Source organism: Puma concolor, chromosome A1 (genome assembly GCF_028749965.1).
Source record: "Puma concolor isolate L17-30 chromosome A1, mPumCon1.1.hap2, whole genome shotgun sequence".
Classification (NCBI taxonomy): Eukaryota; Metazoa; Chordata; class Mammalia; order Carnivora; family Felidae; genus Puma; species Puma concolor.
Window position 1 is genome coordinate 133815609 of NC_141667.1, and position 17977 is coordinate 133833585.

Here is a 17977-nt window from a genome sequence, read left to right on the forward strand (position 1 = left end):
TCCGAGGGCCTTCCTCTGAGGCCATGGCCGGTGATACATACTCACTGAGAGCCACCAGGGGTCACACTAGCCACTGCGGATCAATTAGTAAGCAAGATTGGCTGGAGAGGTAATTAATTTGGGGGTGCCTGGGTGGCTCAGCGGGCTAAGCATCCAACTTCGGCTCAGGTCATGATCTCACAGCTGGTGGGTTCAAACCCGGCATTGGGCTCAGTGCCGTCAACTCAGAGCCTGGAACCTGCTTCGGATTCTGGGTCTCCCTCGCTCTCTGCCCCTCCCCCACTTGTACTCCGTCTCTTAAAAGTAAGTAGACGTTAAAAAAAACTAAAGAAATGTAATTAATTCTATAACTATGGCCTGTTCAAGTTTAGGTGTACTGACAGTGTGACATCAAACTGAGGCATTAAAAAGGAATCCTGGGAAAATAAGAACACGTTTGAGTCAAGCCCCTCCACCACCCCTTTTTTTCTGGCTTAAATAGGAACAAAACGAGATAAAGCAGCTTGAATCCAACCCAATAGATAGCACAACCACAAGTTTTTAACCTGTATATCTGGCAGCCAAAAAATGATTTGCTCAACTTCCTTCTTCCCTTCCTTCCTTCCTCTGAGAGAGAGAGGGGCGCACGTGAGTGAGGGACAGAGAGAGAGAGAGAGAGAGAGAAAGACTCCCAGGAGAGGCAGAGAGAGAGGGAGAAATGGGGCTCCCGGGGCGAGCTACTCACCCAACCAGGGGGACTCAAGCTCAGGAACTGCTGGGTCATGACCTGAGCGGAAGTCAGGCACTAAACGGGCTGAGCCACCCAGGTGCCCCTGATTTGCTCAGCTGTCTTAGGGAGGAAGGGAGGGTGGGGGTGGCAAGGAGGTAAGACGAAGCTGCTGACAGTTATTGGTGTGATTTCGTTCTCTATTCTGAGTGTTAAGTTTTGGTTGTATACGGTGACTTTTCTGTGATCCCCAGAAGTCCTGCCTCCCAAAGGAAAAAAGCCATTCTGGAATTCTTACAAATTTCATAGAACAAAGGAGAGAAAGCCAGCTTATCTCCAGCAACATTTGTGTTCTACGAGACAATTACATTGAGCTGTACATTCAAGCATACATTCGTACTACTTGAACCTGTTTTTCTGCGAATGTTTATTTAGAAAGATTCTTAAGAACTTTCAAGTGTCTGTGTCTGCGGCAGTTTCTTTAGGCGAACAACATGCAAACGGTCACTATGAAAACCAAGATGCACGCAACAAGGAGCAAAATCAGACCTATACGACAATATTTCGAATGCTTTTCTTGTTCCTCTTCCTTTTTCAGTAAGGTATCAAAACCGGGCGTGTACATGTCTCCCAACCAAAACCGTAGGTCATTAGGATTTTCCTAAAAAAAAAAAAAAAAATTACACAGGAGACTAGGATCAATCAGTGATCAGTCAGCGTTACAGACCACTTGATACTATAGAACAAGATACTCTCAGAGGTTTGAAGGCCAATAGTCCTATTGCCCTGGGTAAAGCTTAAGGGTCATGGTTGCAGTAAGAGAGGCTAGGCTTCCCTGAATAGCATCATTATTTCTCATCATCAGTGGCTAGCGGCCGGCCGGCCTGCTCACCCTCTCTGCCTCTCTAGCCTCAGGGGTCGATGACTTACCTCTAGGCTCGCGCTGCCAGGAGAGGAATGGCTCACGTCTAGGGAGGTGGGTGGATACTGGTGATGGCAATACCATTCTTCGACCACATTGCTACTAGTTTCAATGTCCTGCTCTTAGAAAAGCTAAAATATTAAAATAAAATTTGGATGAACTGTGCAGAAGGATAGATGATCTTGAAATCCTTGTCGAAATCCTCTCTTACATTCTGCTTGTAGTTTGCCCTGGTAACTAAATATGGGGTTTCGTTTCTCCTTTCTTACTGATAAAACTCTTAGTATTTTAGAAAAATGGGACTGACCAAAGGCACTTGGAATTTTATAGACTGTAAGAGGTGGAAAAATTTCAGAACATACGTTAGGGGCTCTTTCTGCTAGTTATGAGCTATGGATAAGGATGGCGATGAAGAAGTTGAATTCATGAGGTATAGAAAGAAATTCTAAGGAGAACAAACGTCATGACTTCCAGAAACATCTCTTTAAAAACTTAGTGCTTGGGGCACCTGGGTGGCTCAGTCAGTTGAATGTCTGACTCTTGATTTCAGCTCAGGTCATGATGCCAAGGTCTTGGGATTGAGCCCTACATTGGGTCTGCACTGAGCATGGAGCCTTCTTGGGATTCTCTTTCTCTCTCTTCCTCTGCCCTTCACCCATGCCCCACCCCTCTCATATTAAAAAAAAAAAAAAAAGTGCTGAAAAATAGTATCATGAGGTCTGTAAAAGCTCTGAGGTAACTGTATATGTGGAGGATGGTTAGGGAGGGGACTGACTCTGGTTTTAGTGAAGCAATACATCTATCATATTTACATTTGATCCTCCTAAACATAACTCATGGAATTTTCCAACAAAAACATTATTCCTCATTGCCAATGATGTTCAATCTCCTCAGCCGTACATTCGAACTTTTCTGTTTAGTGGTTTTGAGAGCTATTCTATTACTTACACTACAGTGCCAGCAACACTGGACTATTTGCTGTTCTCACAAACTCTCTCACTTTCTTTTTTTGTGCCTTTTTTCTTGCTACTCCTGACAGAAGAGCTTCCCCACTCATGCAAACTCTCCGTATCTTTTGGAATTCTACTCATTCTTCAAGTCCAGCATAAATTGACTTTCTCATGAAGCCTTTTTATAATCCAGTGTGGTTTTGTCCTCGTTTGAATCTGCATAGCACTTTCTACTATTATTACAAACACTATCCTCTTCCTCTATCTTGTTTTATAATTATGGTTTGTTACTTTGATCAGTTAGATTAACGATTTGACAACAGGGACAGGAATACTCATCTTTATAGTCCCTTTGCCATTCACGTGAACAACATGGAGTGGAGAAGAAGCTCTAGCATACAGTCAAGAAATGCTTGCAAAATAAAACAATACATTTTTTCCTAATTGTAGAAAGTGACTTCTTAAGCAGCCCAGTTATCCATCGATAGATGAATGAATAAAGATATGGTGTGTATATATATATATATATGTATATATATATATACACATACATACACACACACACACACACACACACACACACACACGCAATGGGATGGTATTCAGCCATAGAAAAGAATATAACCTGCCATTTGCAAAAACATGGATGGATGGATGGATGGAGCTAGACAGTATTATGCTAAGGGAAGTATGTCAGTCAGAGAAAGACAAATACCATATGATTCTACTCATGTGGTATTTAAGAAACAAAACAAACAAGGAAAGGAACAAGAGAGAGAAGAGAGAGAGAGAGAGAGAGAGACAGAGAGAGAGAGAGAGAGAAACCAAGAAACAGACTCTTAAGTATAGAGAACAAACTGATGGTCACCAGAGGGGAGAGGAGAGGGGGATTGGGTTGGGTGAGATAAGTGATGGGGATTAAGGAGTGCAATTTTCATCATGAGCACTGGGTGATGTATGGAACTGTTGAATCACTATATCGTACAACTGAAACCAATATAACACTGTATTTTAACTACACTGGAATTAAAATAAAAACTTAATAAAAAAAAGAAAAAGAAAAAAAGAAAGTGACTTCTTAGAGGTCCTGATCTTCAGACTCCTGATAAAAACAAAACAAAACAAAACAAAACAAAACAAAACAAAACACAAGATTACTGTTGCTAGGGGGGAGTGTCTGTTATGGAAACTTCCTTGGAAAAAAAGGCTAGATTAAGTAGATACATCAAATCTATTAGGAGATTAAAAAACCTCAAAGTCTCTGGACAAGAAGATATTTCAAGAGTGCACATAGGAGATTTTTAAGTGTAAGATTTTAAGGGGACACAATGCTATCCCCTTTTCAACAGAAAGAAATCTTCAGGTGCTTAAGTTACGGGGCTCAGAGCAGATACACCTTGTTATGTGAAGGGTATATGGAAAATGTCAGGCCTCCCTGACCCTAGGGCAAACCGAGGCTGAGGAGGAATCTAGTAAAAAATACAGGGCCACCTTCCCTGATGTTCAGGTATGTCTAGATCTTCTATACATGTGACAGAGGACACCACCAGTGGGGTTGGGGTGGGAGTGCGGGTGGGCGGTGGGGAAAGAAAAACTGAAGTTGGGTTTAGGCTGGGTGAATGAGTTCATTGCATACTTTTCCTGTGTTGAAATGTTTTTGTTTTGTTTTGTTACTGAGACACAGGAAAATGTCCAAAATGTAAATCTGCAATCTTAAATCATTGAGTGGGCTTGGAATAAGATGACCTTTGATGAGAACTGCCTTGCACAGTGCCTAAGACAGAGAATTTAATAAATATTTTTGAATAAATGCAGAATAGGGAATTCTTAAGTATTCATGAAATAAATGGTCATAAAACTAGGGGAAAACATACATAATCTGCAAATTAACTTTGAAAAACCTTTTACCTTCTAGGTAAACCTTTCTGTATCACATCATTTCCTCCTCTCTACACTATACAGATGCCAGAAATTGCTGACACTGTAAAACTCAGAACAAATCAATAAACATGTACTGACTAGGACAGAGAAAAGGATGCCAGATGCCACAATGATCTGACATCTGGACATTTGGGTCTAGTGAAGAGGGGTGGTCACCTAAACACCCATTAAAAAATTTTTTTTTAATGTTCATTTATTTTTGAGAGAGAGAGAGACTGACAGAGCATGAGTAGGGGAGGGACAGAGAGAAATGGAGACACAGATCTGAAGCAGGCTCCCGGCTCTGAGCTGTCAGCAGAGAGCCCGATGCGGGGCTCAAACTCATGAACTGTGAGATCATGACCTGAGCAGAAGTCGGATGCTTAACCGACTGAGCCACCCAGGCACCCTTATATCCTTTTTTAAAAAACGAAACTTCAACTGATCTTCTTCAGCAACTGAAGAAGGTGATTCTTTGCTTTGAGTACCTTCAGGTGTCCAGAAAGGTTTGTGTGCAGGGAATGCCTGTCATATTCTTCAACGGTCCATGAGGGGTTCTTTTTTCTTTCTTCCATAGCTTCCTCCAAACTTATGTCACCGTACAGTGGGTTATTCTTCAGAACAGAGGACAGGGATGGTGGGGGATGATCCGTAGCAACAGCACGCTGTGCACTGGGTCCTCTCATTCGCTGAGCAGTGATAGTCTTCTTCTCTCTCTGTTAGGAGGCACAGAGACAAGTCTCCTCTTACCAATGGGCCACTCATTGATGGCGGAGGATGAAACGTGAAATAACCGCCCCTGAAAATTTGCTGATTCTGCCTGGAACCCCAACAGATTAGGACAATGAACGAGGAAACGATTCTAGGATCTGGTCTGACCTAGAATCCTGTCCTTAACTGAGTTTTTTCTTTGCATGTGATCTTGCTCATCTTCAGTAATCATTCATTAAAATGCTATTTCATCACTATAGAGAAAGAACGCTGTCCTTTAATTCCAATCGCAGAATCTGAACAAAGTCAATTTCTTTTCCAGCTCACTTGCACTGAGATTTAATAACATTTTACTTCTTTCTATTTGTGCATTCCACGACCGATAAAAATAATATTTAGCAATGCTGGATTAATCCAGCAAAGTGAAGATTACAAACATTTTATAGATGTGCCTTGGCTTTTACAAAAACTCTCTTGGGACTCCTATTTCAGGCAGTTTGGAGGACAGAACAGCATCATATTCCTTTATATGTGTACAGACCAGGTGGCTATTAGATGGCTCTAATATTGACTTTCAGATTTTTAAAATCTTTTTTACTTGAAGCAAAATATACAATAGAAAATTGCATATATCATAAATGTATAGCTCGATAAATTTTCACAAACCAAATAAACCCAAGACGCTACCAAGAAACAGAGCACCTACCAGCACACCTCACTCTGCCTTGCCCTTCCCCTGCCCAAGGACAACCAGTGTCCCAAGTTTAACAGTGGAGGCCAGTTGTGTTTTTGTGTCTGATCTGGCCTTCAGGTTTGTATTTTGCTTTTTTTTTTCTTTCTTTCTTCTTATGGCTACAAAAGTATCATGGAGGTAGAAAATATTTCCATTAAAATTTGTTCATTGGTTAAATAAAGCTGAGAAGAAACAAAAGCTTATAGAGTAATGCCTCAGTTATCATGGGGCTTCAAGGGAGAGGAATTTCACATAAGTTAATTTTCAGAAAACTTAGGGTTAACCCTTAAAAGCTAGCGACACATTTCACTAATTTACAGCAATTTTTTAATGCATATGTTTCACATATTTCAGACTTCCTAAACAGGTTCAATAGCAATTGATATTCTTCTTAGTCATCTTTATTATCACCATTATACTGATTCCTCAGCATATATTGGGGTATATAGGTCACATTGAATATGTATTTATGTAAGCTAAATTGTAAACTAGTTTTACATACAGTTTCCTTCTGAAATGGCTGATAAGCCAAAAAAAAAAAAAAAAAAAACCATCTAGGTAAAACCATTCACATTCTCTTCAGCCTTACATTTCCCTAATTTTCTTAACCCATAGATTTTTGACATGCTTAGCGGTCAACTTGGAGATCTTCTCTGAATTTATTATGTTGTTGGTCTGAAAATCAGTTTATATTCTACAATACTGAAATTTGCAATGAAATAATACATCATCTTGACTTAGCATTTGTCTTTAAGATGGATGACCTCATAAAACATGTTTCTGAATTTGATATGAAAACAATTTGATATGAAATTAGATCATTTCAGCTTCGCATAATTCTGACTCAAGGCTTTTTTGTTGTTTTCGAGGATAGATATCTTTGATCATCTTTGAGAGGGATAATTCTTTGGACACTGACAAATTTGCTTTGTCAGTTCTCTTGCCTACTAGACTATTCTTTGAGCTTCTTAAATAAGAAAGCTCTGTAAATGAGGAAAATACAGTTTGGGGGGCCAGGAAAAAATAACAGACTCTATTACAGTGTATAAAGACCCTGAAAAACTAACAGGCACAAGATAAAAATTAATCAGACCTATAGTGTAAAAAGAACATGCAAACCCTTAATTCTAAACCATATTCTTGGAAGTCTGGGGTTTATCTTAATACATGGTGCCATTTATTTTTCTGTTGCATGACAATTTCATGTCTGAAGGCATGTGAAGGGAAAACTAATAGAATATTTTTACTAAGATATATAATAGAATATTCTTTACTAAGAATATGATAGCAATATAAAAAATACTAATGATGGTTGAGGTTCATTCACATTTTGATAATTTTTCTCAAATAGCCTAAGGGAAAAAAAAAGCATGTATTTGATTCTAACCCTCGACCCCACTAGATTATATTTACCAAAGGAAAATTCAACAGTAATTCTATTATTTTAGCCATATGGACTCTACAATAATTTGTATTTTAAAATATTCAAGGAAAGTAACATTTCAAAGCTTACCTGGACTTTTCCGTATCACCATTACTTTGTCCATTTATCTTTTATACACTTAAATCATTATTTACAACATTTATATATAAGTAAACTATCAATCAGTAAAATTAATGAAATAGAGTGCACGTTGAGACAAACAAAAACTGAGAGTATACAATTAATAGACCAATAAAGAAAGAGCCTCTAAAAAAACTGTACTCCAGAAAGAAGAAACTTGATAATAAAAGGAAAAATTAAGAAGAAATGCCGAACAAAACAAAACAAAACAAAAAGGAATACGGAAAAAATATTGATAAGTCTATCTATATCTCTCTCTCTATATCTAAGTAAGTATTGATTTTATGGTAAAACAGAGATAATAATCACCAATTTGGGAATTTAAACCATTTTTAATTTATTTTAATTTTTTTTTTATTTTAGAAAGAGAGCAATAGCATGAGTGGGGGAAAGGGGTAGAGGGAGTGGAAGAGAGATGGAGAGAGGGGGAGAGAGAGAGAGGTTCCACACTCAGTGCAGAGCCCAGTGCAGGCCTTGATCCCAAAACTCTGGGATCATGATCTGAGCTGAAATCAAGAGCAGCATGCTCAACCAACCGACCCACCCAGGCACCCCTAATTTGTGAGTTTTTGAATAAGGGATAACTAAGTCACTTGACAGTAAAATTTAACACAAATATTTTTTATTAGAACATTCTAAGAAATCAGGTTAGTGAGAGGATAGAAATATTAGTAAAAAATAGAGAAAGAATCCATAGTTTCTAAATCAGTACAGCAACAGAAAAAAAGATAAAGGAAACTTGATAATAAGACAATAAAATTGAAACCAAGAATGAGGGAACTTCAGCAAAATAGAACAATTTCAGAAATAATCATGTTAAATGTAAATAGACTAAATTCTTTACTTAAAGACAGAGATTGTCAGGTCAGATTTTTAAAATTCAATGAAATTATGTAATCTTTATAAGAGGAGTACCTAAAATATAAGGACTCAAAAATGAGAGGGAAAGAATGTGAAAAGATATACTGGCAAATGAAGAAGAATGGGAGCTATGTCCTGTGGTGACTGGTTAAATGCCTATGAATTTTATCCTCTTCTCCCAAGCATAAAGGATGGATGACTGTCTTTCCCAGTCTGGCTTGAAGTTAAATTGGGGCCAGCTAAACCACCTCCAAGCCTGGCCCCTGAAATCTTCCACAAGATTTTTGGCTCATTTTCCATTTTTGTGTCACTGTTAAGTAAGGGTTCTGTGATGGCAGAACTACAGGATGAAGGAACTTGGGGCCATGGGTTATTGCTTAAAAAAGAGCTGCCTCGGGGCGCCTGGGTGGCTCAGTCGGTTGGGCGTCCGACTTCGGCTCGGGTCACGATCTCGCGGTCCGTGAGTTCGAGCCCCGCGTCGGGCTCTGTGCTGACAGCTCAGAGCCTGGAGCCTGTTTCAGATTCTGTGTCTCCCTCTCTCTGACGCTCCCCGTTCATGCTCTGTCTCTCTCTGTCTCAAAAATGAATAAACGTTAAAAAAAAAAAATTAAAAAAAAAAAAAAGAGCTGCCTCTAAAATCCACCTGCCCTTTTTTAGGCTTCTCGTGAGCATGAACATTCTTTTTAGTTACTGGTGTTTTGTGGGGTTACGTGTTAGCACAGCCTAGTCTATCCTCCCTAATAAAGTAGTAGATCTTGAAATTCCACAAACATGTGGCATGGACTTGCAGCCAAAAAGTGGAAAGGGATGAGAGAAACATCAGAAGCTGGAATGATGGTTATTCATGTCCTATAGGAAAAAATTTTTTTGCATAAATGTCATTTGTTGTAATTTGGAATCTAATCACCTGTAGCTCTAGGAGAGATACATGTGAAATAATCAGAGAATTCATGTACGTATAATGACATTACAATAATCATAGCATTAATGTGCTACAAGAAAGAGATGAGATTAGAGACAGCTGCACAGTTGGAAAGAAGAAAGATAGTAGAGAGGAATCTAGGCATCTAGAAATGTGATGCCTTCTATTGTTGAAAGTCTGTTTGTAGATCTCAATACTAAAACACAGAATTATTTTTTTTTAAAAAGCATTGAGCAAAAAATACCTATTGAAATTTCTCAACTGAATAAAATGACTCAAGATAAAGATCATGCTAGGCTGTGCTTTCACAACTGTTATCCCTGAGAGCCTCTATGCGGTTGTCACTGACTCTAAAAATACAGAAATGGAGGCAGAAAAGCAAGGCATTACAGCCTATTTGAGAGCTATGTCTGCAAAGAACGTAGGTGTGTTTACTGACATATAAAAGTGACTGCAAGTAGTCAGTTATGTTAGGTAAGATACATTAATAAATAGCTTCCTAAATTCTGTAAAGAATGTATTACCAAAGAAATCACAAGCCTACACCTAAAAGCTTTTAAATGTTTAAAATTAAAACAAAACAAAAGAAAACAATGACAATAATCCTAGATTTCTAAATGTCCTTGAGTAGGAGTAAACTTTGAAGTCTATCCTTGAAGCAGGGTCTACTTCTGATGTGGCAAAAGAGAAAAGTGAACAAGGAGATGTTTCCTAAAGAGTGTAATCAAGGACTATAGAGAACAATGCATCAGAAATCCTTCTAAAAAGCAGAATCATGTCCTAATCAATCTTCCATATCCTCAAAGAAGGAGGCCATGCAAACTACTCCCATGGGATCTCAGAATTACTTTGGAATAGTGACGGCTGTGTCTTTAATTTTTCCCATTCAGAAAGGGAGAGTTTATATATATATGTGTGTTATTTATATATTGTGTAGATATACAATATATGTTATGTAAATATGTTTAACATATAAGTGTATTTATATATGTATATGCACTATATATATATACTGTATATATACACACACACACTATACATACATATATATATATACACACACACACACACATATATATATATATATATATATATATATATATATAGTATGTAAATATATTTGACAGAATGATAAACTGTGGCAAAGCCTAACTAGCAAATCCATTTCTTCTTAAGGGCATACAACGGCAAGGACATATGAATAACAACACATGGTTGACCCCTAAAATCCCTTGAAAGATTCCTGGGTTACTCTCTTTCCAATGTTCAGACCTATGGAGATTCTGATATAGTAAACCCTCAACAAGGAACAGTCTGGATTCCACTTGGAAGCCAGGCCTTTAGGACATCTACATCACCCACATCAGATGTTGTGAGAGATACATTTTATTGTGTTAACTCACTAAAATTTGTTTCCATAACATAACTTAGCCTGACTAACCACTAAGAAAATATATATTTAGCAGACAAAATAGGTATTAAAATAAAAGACTTTGTTAGTTACAGAGAATTGCTAGAAAGTGAATAAAGACAGATATCATCAGTAAAATATAACAATTCTAAACTTGTATGTATCTAATAAAATAGTATCAAAGTTTATAAAGCAAAACTTGACATAATTACAAGGAGAAATTTATGCAGAGAATTTTTATCAAGCAGACAAAACAATTACTAAAGATAAAGGATTTGAGCAATAAAACCGAGTTTGATCAAGTCACATATACTGACATCTTCATTAAACAACCGAATACATTAATTTTAAAATATACACTGGATATTTACAAAAGTTGATAATGTACTAGACTTTAAAACAAATTTCAAAGACTCAGTATTATATGGATTGTGCTGTTTGAACACAGTCAACTTAGTTAGAAATTTGTATATTTATATCAAAAAGTTAAAGTGCCACGTTTTGTAGAAAACTAAAACACACACTTCAAAGAAATAATGGAAATTAAAAATTTAGAATAGAATTAAAATGGAAAATGCTACATCTGTAAAATTGTTGGGTGGAGTTGAAACGGTATTTTGAGGGAGTATTACAAAAATATTTTCTGCATTATAAAGGCAGAATGAGAAAATGAGGTAATAAGAAACAATAAAGATAGAAGTAGATATATTACATTGTATGTTAACTGCAATTTAAACAAGTAAAAAAGATAGTAGAAATCAGTAAATATTACAAATTAAAAAACAAATAATTAGAGAGGATGAACAATGTTGAAAACTATTTCTTTGGAGAGGCTAAACAGATTAAAATATCTCTGGCAATACAGCTCAGGAAAAATAAAAAGACACAAATCCAGTGTTAGAAATGTAAAAGAAACAATGAAAGAGACGTAGCAGAGATTAATAAATGTAATAGGAGAATAATATGAGCAACTTAAAAACTTTATATGTAACTGGGCAGTTTCCATCATAATATAACTTATCAAACTTAATTAAGAAAAAAAATAGGGGGGCTTGGGTGGCTCAGTCTGTTAAGCATCTGACTTAAGCTCATGTCATGATCTCATGGTTCATGAGTTTGAACCCCGTGTTGGACTCTGTGCTGACAGCCCAGAGCCTGGAGCCTGCTTTGGATTCTGTGTCTCCCTCTCTCTCTGTCCCTACCCCGCTTGCACTCTGTCTCTTTCTCTTTCAAAAATAAATAAACATTGAAAAAATTTTAAGCAAAGAAAAAATAGAAAATGATAATAAACCTGTGATAATTTGATTAATTGAATCAATAACTTAACATCTACCCCAAACTGAAAATTATCAGGCCAAGAGAATATTGCAGTCAAATTCTACTGGATATCCCTGAAACAGATCATTTATATTTTGTCAAACACTTCCAGAAAATAAGAAAACAAGGAATACTCCCCAATTCACTTTATGAAAGCTTGGTATAAACTCCAGACAAAGGCAGTAAGTAAAAGAAAAGGTAATTTAATTATAGGACAATTTCTCTTATAAGCACAATGCAAAAGCCATGAATAAGCTATTGCTAAAAAGAATCCTACAATACATATAAATTATACATACCAGAATAAGATTTATATCAGGAAATAATTTTTACCTGGAGGGTGATTTAAAATTAGAAGATGAATGTAACTCATCACATTAACAGGAAAAAAAATGCAGAATTTTACAACAGATTCTGAAAAAGATTTTGAAAACATTCAAACGCATTTAAAGCAAACTTTCCTAACCACCTGGGAATAGTAGGTGATCTTTAAAAATTAATTAAGAGAATCTACATAAAACTTCCAGGGCATAGTTTACCAAATGGCTACAATATTAGAAACATTTGTTTTAGTTTCAGAATTAATACGAGGATGTCAGTAATCACAAACATTCACATATTATTTCAGTGGAAGCCCTAAGCAATACAATAAGAACAGAAAAATAAATAAAAGAAATAGGGTTTTAAATAAAACAAAATAGCGTATAGCATGATTAGCTGTAGGGATGTTTACAGTCAAAATAAAAGATTTAACACTATTCCTGGATTTAAGATTAATATATAACGATTACATAATCTATAAAAATCAATGGCATGCATGAGTAACACTTTATTATGAAACATGATTTAAAAGGTTCTAGTCTAAAAGCAATGGTGCTATAAATATTTAGATATACACCTAACAAACTTTATGAAAACTTCTATGTGGAGAATTATAAGATATCATTGAAGGGCCATATGAAGAACTGAATAAATAAAAAGATATACCATGTTTATGGATTGGGAGAATCAAGATTATAAAGATTTCCATTTTTCCCCAATTTAATCTGTACATACAACGAAGTCCCTTTCATAATCATAAATGCCTTGCAAACAAGGCATTTTGTTTATCTATTACTTGTGGGTATACAAACAAAATCAGCTCCCCAGTGACCCCAGTAATTCTGTTTCCCAAATTGCTAGAATAAGTTTTCACCAACCCCTCAAAATTTTCAGGATAAAATTTAAAATCTCAGACAATTACCAAACCTTTGTTGTCTGACACAGGCCTTTCTTGAAACTTGTTTCCTGCCTTCTCCTCCACCTAACCTCCCACACATGCTATTGTAATACTCAGGGCGTCCTTAATAAAAGCTTTAGTGCAAGAGGCATTTGGGTCTGATCTGAGAGCAGTATGATGAGACAGCTTAGGTGTTGTTTCTGGCAGCATACCATCCAAGGCTAAATTCCAGACCCCACTGGAGATTTTGTGAGCTGCATAAATTTAGCATAACTTGATAAATCATGTTCTGATATTTGCAAGTAAATCCCTGAACAACTGAGCGGTGCCTGTCAATCTACTTCCTAGATAATAATTTAAGAGCCTCAAAGGCTCTTCCCCAAATATATGCTTAAAAATGGGAGTCTAATGCATATGCAGGGCATTCTTTTCAGAACGCTAATTGGAGGACTAGGAATAGAGACATTTTTAGAGAAGGCAAAACAGATTTCAGGGACCTGTCCAGAGACAGATCATTAAGAAGTACAATTATAGTATGCAAACAAGCAAAACAAAACAAAACAAAAAACTGAGATAGAAGAGACATTAGAAGATAGGGGAAAAGATAGCTCTTAAGACTGTAACAAAAAGCGGGGAAAATGACTAGGAAATAAACCCAGGAAATGACACTGCCTAGAAATCAAGGGAAGAGCAACCTCTTATCCTTGGTCTTTTGCTCCAGCTCACAAGTTTAGCATGGAATGCTCTTGGGTTCTGAAAAAGATGTGATGGAAGCCAGGAAAAGATAAAACAAAGAGATTAGTCTGAAATGACTCTGAAGTCTGACTGCTAATCAAAAAAGGGGGGGCACTACATTATCTGAAACCAAACATATTTTAGCATTTAAACTAAAAAAAAAATCACCCTTTTCCTTTCATTACCTCGTTCTATAAAGCGATTGGCAGAAATATTTAGAATACAATTCCACATGCCTTCATCAGATACATGCCCCGAATTATTTTAACAACCAGAAACATTAGATTTTGGCGAACATTTGTTCATTGCACTGAGATGAAATTTATTGTGAAGCTTCTTTGCTTCTCTACTGAAAGAATTTAAGAAGGAGTAAATATAGTGGAATCAAGAAATATATGCTCATACTCTCTCCCTGCAAACATGGATGACCTGTGTATTTGCCTGGCATGGAATTCACAGCGTCCTGGACTATAGGCATGCGTGAGAACGAGTGCTTGCTTTTCTATATGCCCACAATTGCTTTCATGTGTAATTATGGCCTAAAGAATTTCCCCTGAAAATGTTATGTGAATTTTTATAGAAAAGATTTGAGATGGATAAGAATATGCTGCGTATAGTTATGAATTCAACTTCACATTCGGGATTATGAGATCTGTGTTTTAACTGCTGAATTACCACTAATTTTGAAGGCAATTGTTGCTAGGTTAAGTCCTTTGACATTTTGTGATGTAGTCTGAATCCCAAACACCATGCACCTGGGTGGTGTGAGACCCAGCAGTAAGCTGACACAACTCTGAAGCCTATGTAGATTTCGTGTGAGTAAAAAATCTACTGCTTGAGTTATGGATTCACAGATGTATTGACTATATTCCCTAACACCACCGTCTACACACAAGCACATACACCCCTCCATCCACACTATAAATAAAAAAATGCAAGTAGTATTATCTACTGTTTTGCAATGTCTAATGAAAGGATAATTTCAACACACACAACAGACTGCTGTCTAACAACAACAACAACACACATTTCTTAAACTTTTATGGGAAATATTTCCTCTCAATTGTTTTACCTCATGTTATTTTACTTGTTCTCATTTTAAAACAAATATGTAAAATTAATATTATTGTAGTTTTTCAAGTGAAAATATTGAGGCATGAACCAAGTAAGAGCCACAATAGATGTCTCTTAAAGTGGCTTACTGTGGATGTGAGACAAGAAACCAGGTTTCCACCCTCTTTATTCGATGCTCTTCCTGTTGGTTTAATGCATCCCCAGCAGACTGAGGGTTTTTAATTAAGAACTTCTGACAGGGCCACCTTATGCACCCTTAATGCCTCAAATGCACCTGATACACTTTGTGCCTTCTTCCAGGTATCTCTACAGCTACTTAAAACTTTAGTAAGTCCTTTATTTTAGGTATTTATTTTATCCCACAAATATATCATTCCTGGATTTTTTAAAATACAGCTAATGAGAGAAGAACTTCTTATTCACATATTGCAAATTAAAGTAGTAAATACAAATAATTGTTAGTCCTAATTTGTGTCATGGCTACCCAGCTAACTGAATTTGTAAGATTTATTTCCCCTCACCCCATTATTTCAACAGTAAATTAGCCTTTATTCTGTCAATTTAACGTTATTTTAGGGTAAAAGGATAATTAAATCGAGTTCATGTGCAGTTTAAAATTACCAATAACAGGGGTGCCTTGGTGGCTCTGTTGGTTAGGTGTCTGCCTCTTGGTTTCTGCTCTGGTCATGATCTCACAGTTTGTGAGTTCGAGCCCCACATCAGGCTCCACGCTGACAGTGCAGAGCCTGCTTTCCTCTCTCTTCCTCTCTCTCTGCCCCTCCCCTGCTCACTCTCTCTGTCTCTCTCTCAAGAATAAATAGATAAACTTAAAGAAACAATTAAAAAATTACCAATAACATATCTAAAGACATTCATAGCAGATTTTTACCTCCTTGTTTTTTTGTTAAATAACCGCTTCAACTCATCAGAGCCTACCTATTGAAAAAGATGCCCCTTAAAAATTGTATGCATTTCATTCAGGTTTAGGAACAACATTCAACAGAGCTTTAAACTGTGAAGATTCCCGTGAAGGAAATAGGTCAACTACAGTACCAAACAAAAGATGTTAGATTGATACGTTCCAACCTCAAAGGAATTTATTGGATATGTTTTCTTCTACTAAACTTCATAGCATGGGAGGGCCAAGGTTTTCTGAACTGATTTTTGAGTCATTTTATTCCGTGGCATAAACAATGAGGAGGAATTTATTGTGTTTAACTTAAAACACGAAAACAATAACCAAAAAGGTGTGTATGGGTGGGGGGAAGAGTTTTGGGGATTCCAAAAGGGAAGGATGCAAAATTTTTTAAAAAGTCAGTTGTCATAACAGGCTGCCTTATGATGGAAATAAATTAAAACCCTTATAGGTGGAGGAAACACTTACATAATCATTTGAGTGTACTTGATTTTGAATGATCTCATGATAAAGGTCCCGAGGAGCCCACAAACACACCACAAAGGAGTCACTTTACACCAGGACTCATGAGTAGCAACTGTTTCTTAAAAGAAAACAAATTTCTGTTCAGGGAATTTGAACCACTCCAAAGGACTTAATGACTTGCAGGGGTTTGTAGGTCAGTCACATCTGTTATGAAATGAAATGCTTCTTCCTGTTTCTAAATTGACTAACCCTTAACCCCATTAGCCCTCACGTCTTAAAACAAAGATTATTCCTGTTTCTTGAGCCTTCCAACAGTCAGGGCCTTTATGTTTATTCCAGCACATGGAACTCATCACAGTTTTATTCCTCTCTTTTGGTCAGCAAAAAGAAGGAAGGTGCAAAAGAAGAAAGCGAAAAAATAAAGTGTGCACTGGGTTTGAAGGTCTGATTGTTATGTCTTGTCCACATGGATACCTGCAGAAAATAAGAGTATCTAAAATAAAAGGGAAGAGTTCCCTCTATTTTGTTTTCCTTCAATCATTGGGTTTCCATTGTTATGCTGACTCTTCTCTGCAAGAAATGAAAGGGAGCCAGCCTAAATAAGGCAAGAGCAAGTTCCCCAGTGGTCTCAGAGGCTGTGTTTGAGTCCCTTTTTAAGCTTCTGCTGCTTTGGGCTTAGAATGCACCAGAAGAGAGAGGTAGATCTCCCCCCCAGAGTCTTATTTGCAAAAGTAACAAGTGGTTTGAAAAATTCTGAAGGAAAGGAGTAAAATGAAAACTAGGCAATAAAATGAGGACGGGCTGCAAAGCTAGTGCTTGGCGGGAAGTGAATGTTTGCAGGAATTCACATATTTTATAAAGTGATCAGAGTTTCCTTACGTTAAGGAAGAGAGAAAGACCTTTTTTATATTGCAAGGGCAGCCACCTTGTGCCGTGTTCCCTACAGCCTTCCCCCCACCCTCCCTGCACAAATAAGGAAATAATAGGTAGTGAGAAAGAACTGATCCTCGCCTGGGGGCTTTATGCTGTCCTGGACTTTACCTGTGAGTACACGAGGTTTTGCCAGTGCTGGGCGGCAGGGTAATTCCCACCTGGAAACCTCACCAGGCTGGCCTGAAGAAGAGCTGAGTTCCTCATGAAAGACTTCACATCGAGCTGCAGGAATTTGTCAGGATGGTTGTTATTTGGCAAAACAGAGAGATCCATGTCTCCCCTCGTCTACGGTGGAAAACAAAGGTAAGTGAGGCTGCTTCTGTCAGACTCGTCCATTATTAATGAGCCTGAGGATGCTCCGGTTGGCATCTGAAACCAGGTCTCTCAGCTACACGGGGGAGCTGTTCTCGAAATGATATGCTGACGCACATAGACAACGCAGCGCCCTGCCTTGCCTTTCACACACAGCACGCCAACACACGCACACACACACACACACACACACACACACATGCATGCACACACACACATTTAGGAGGCTTAAAAGGGACAGATGGGGTTGTACTCATTAAATTACACAAAATGCCAAAATTAGATATATAGTGCTTAATGTCTCTC

General features: G+C 37.3%; 1 protein-coding gene across 1 annotated transcript; it reads right to left on the minus strand.

Moving 5' to 3' along the window:
- Positions 1 to 1124: 1124 nt before the first annotated feature.
- Positions 1125 to 17644, minus strand: MINAR2 (membrane integral NOTCH2 associated receptor 2). The gene is made up of 3 exons (XM_086719510.1): positions 17468 to 17644; positions 4978 to 5214; positions 1125 to 1367 (listed from the first exon to the last, which is right to left on the minus strand). Exons 1-3 carry the CDS (start codon positions 17630 to 17632, stop codon positions 1188 to 1190), a joined length of 582 nt encoding a protein of 193 aa, XP_086575636.1. The 5' UTR covers positions 17633 to 17644; the 3' UTR covers positions 1125 to 1187.
- Between the last annotated feature and the right edge of the window lie 333 nt (positions 17645 to 17977).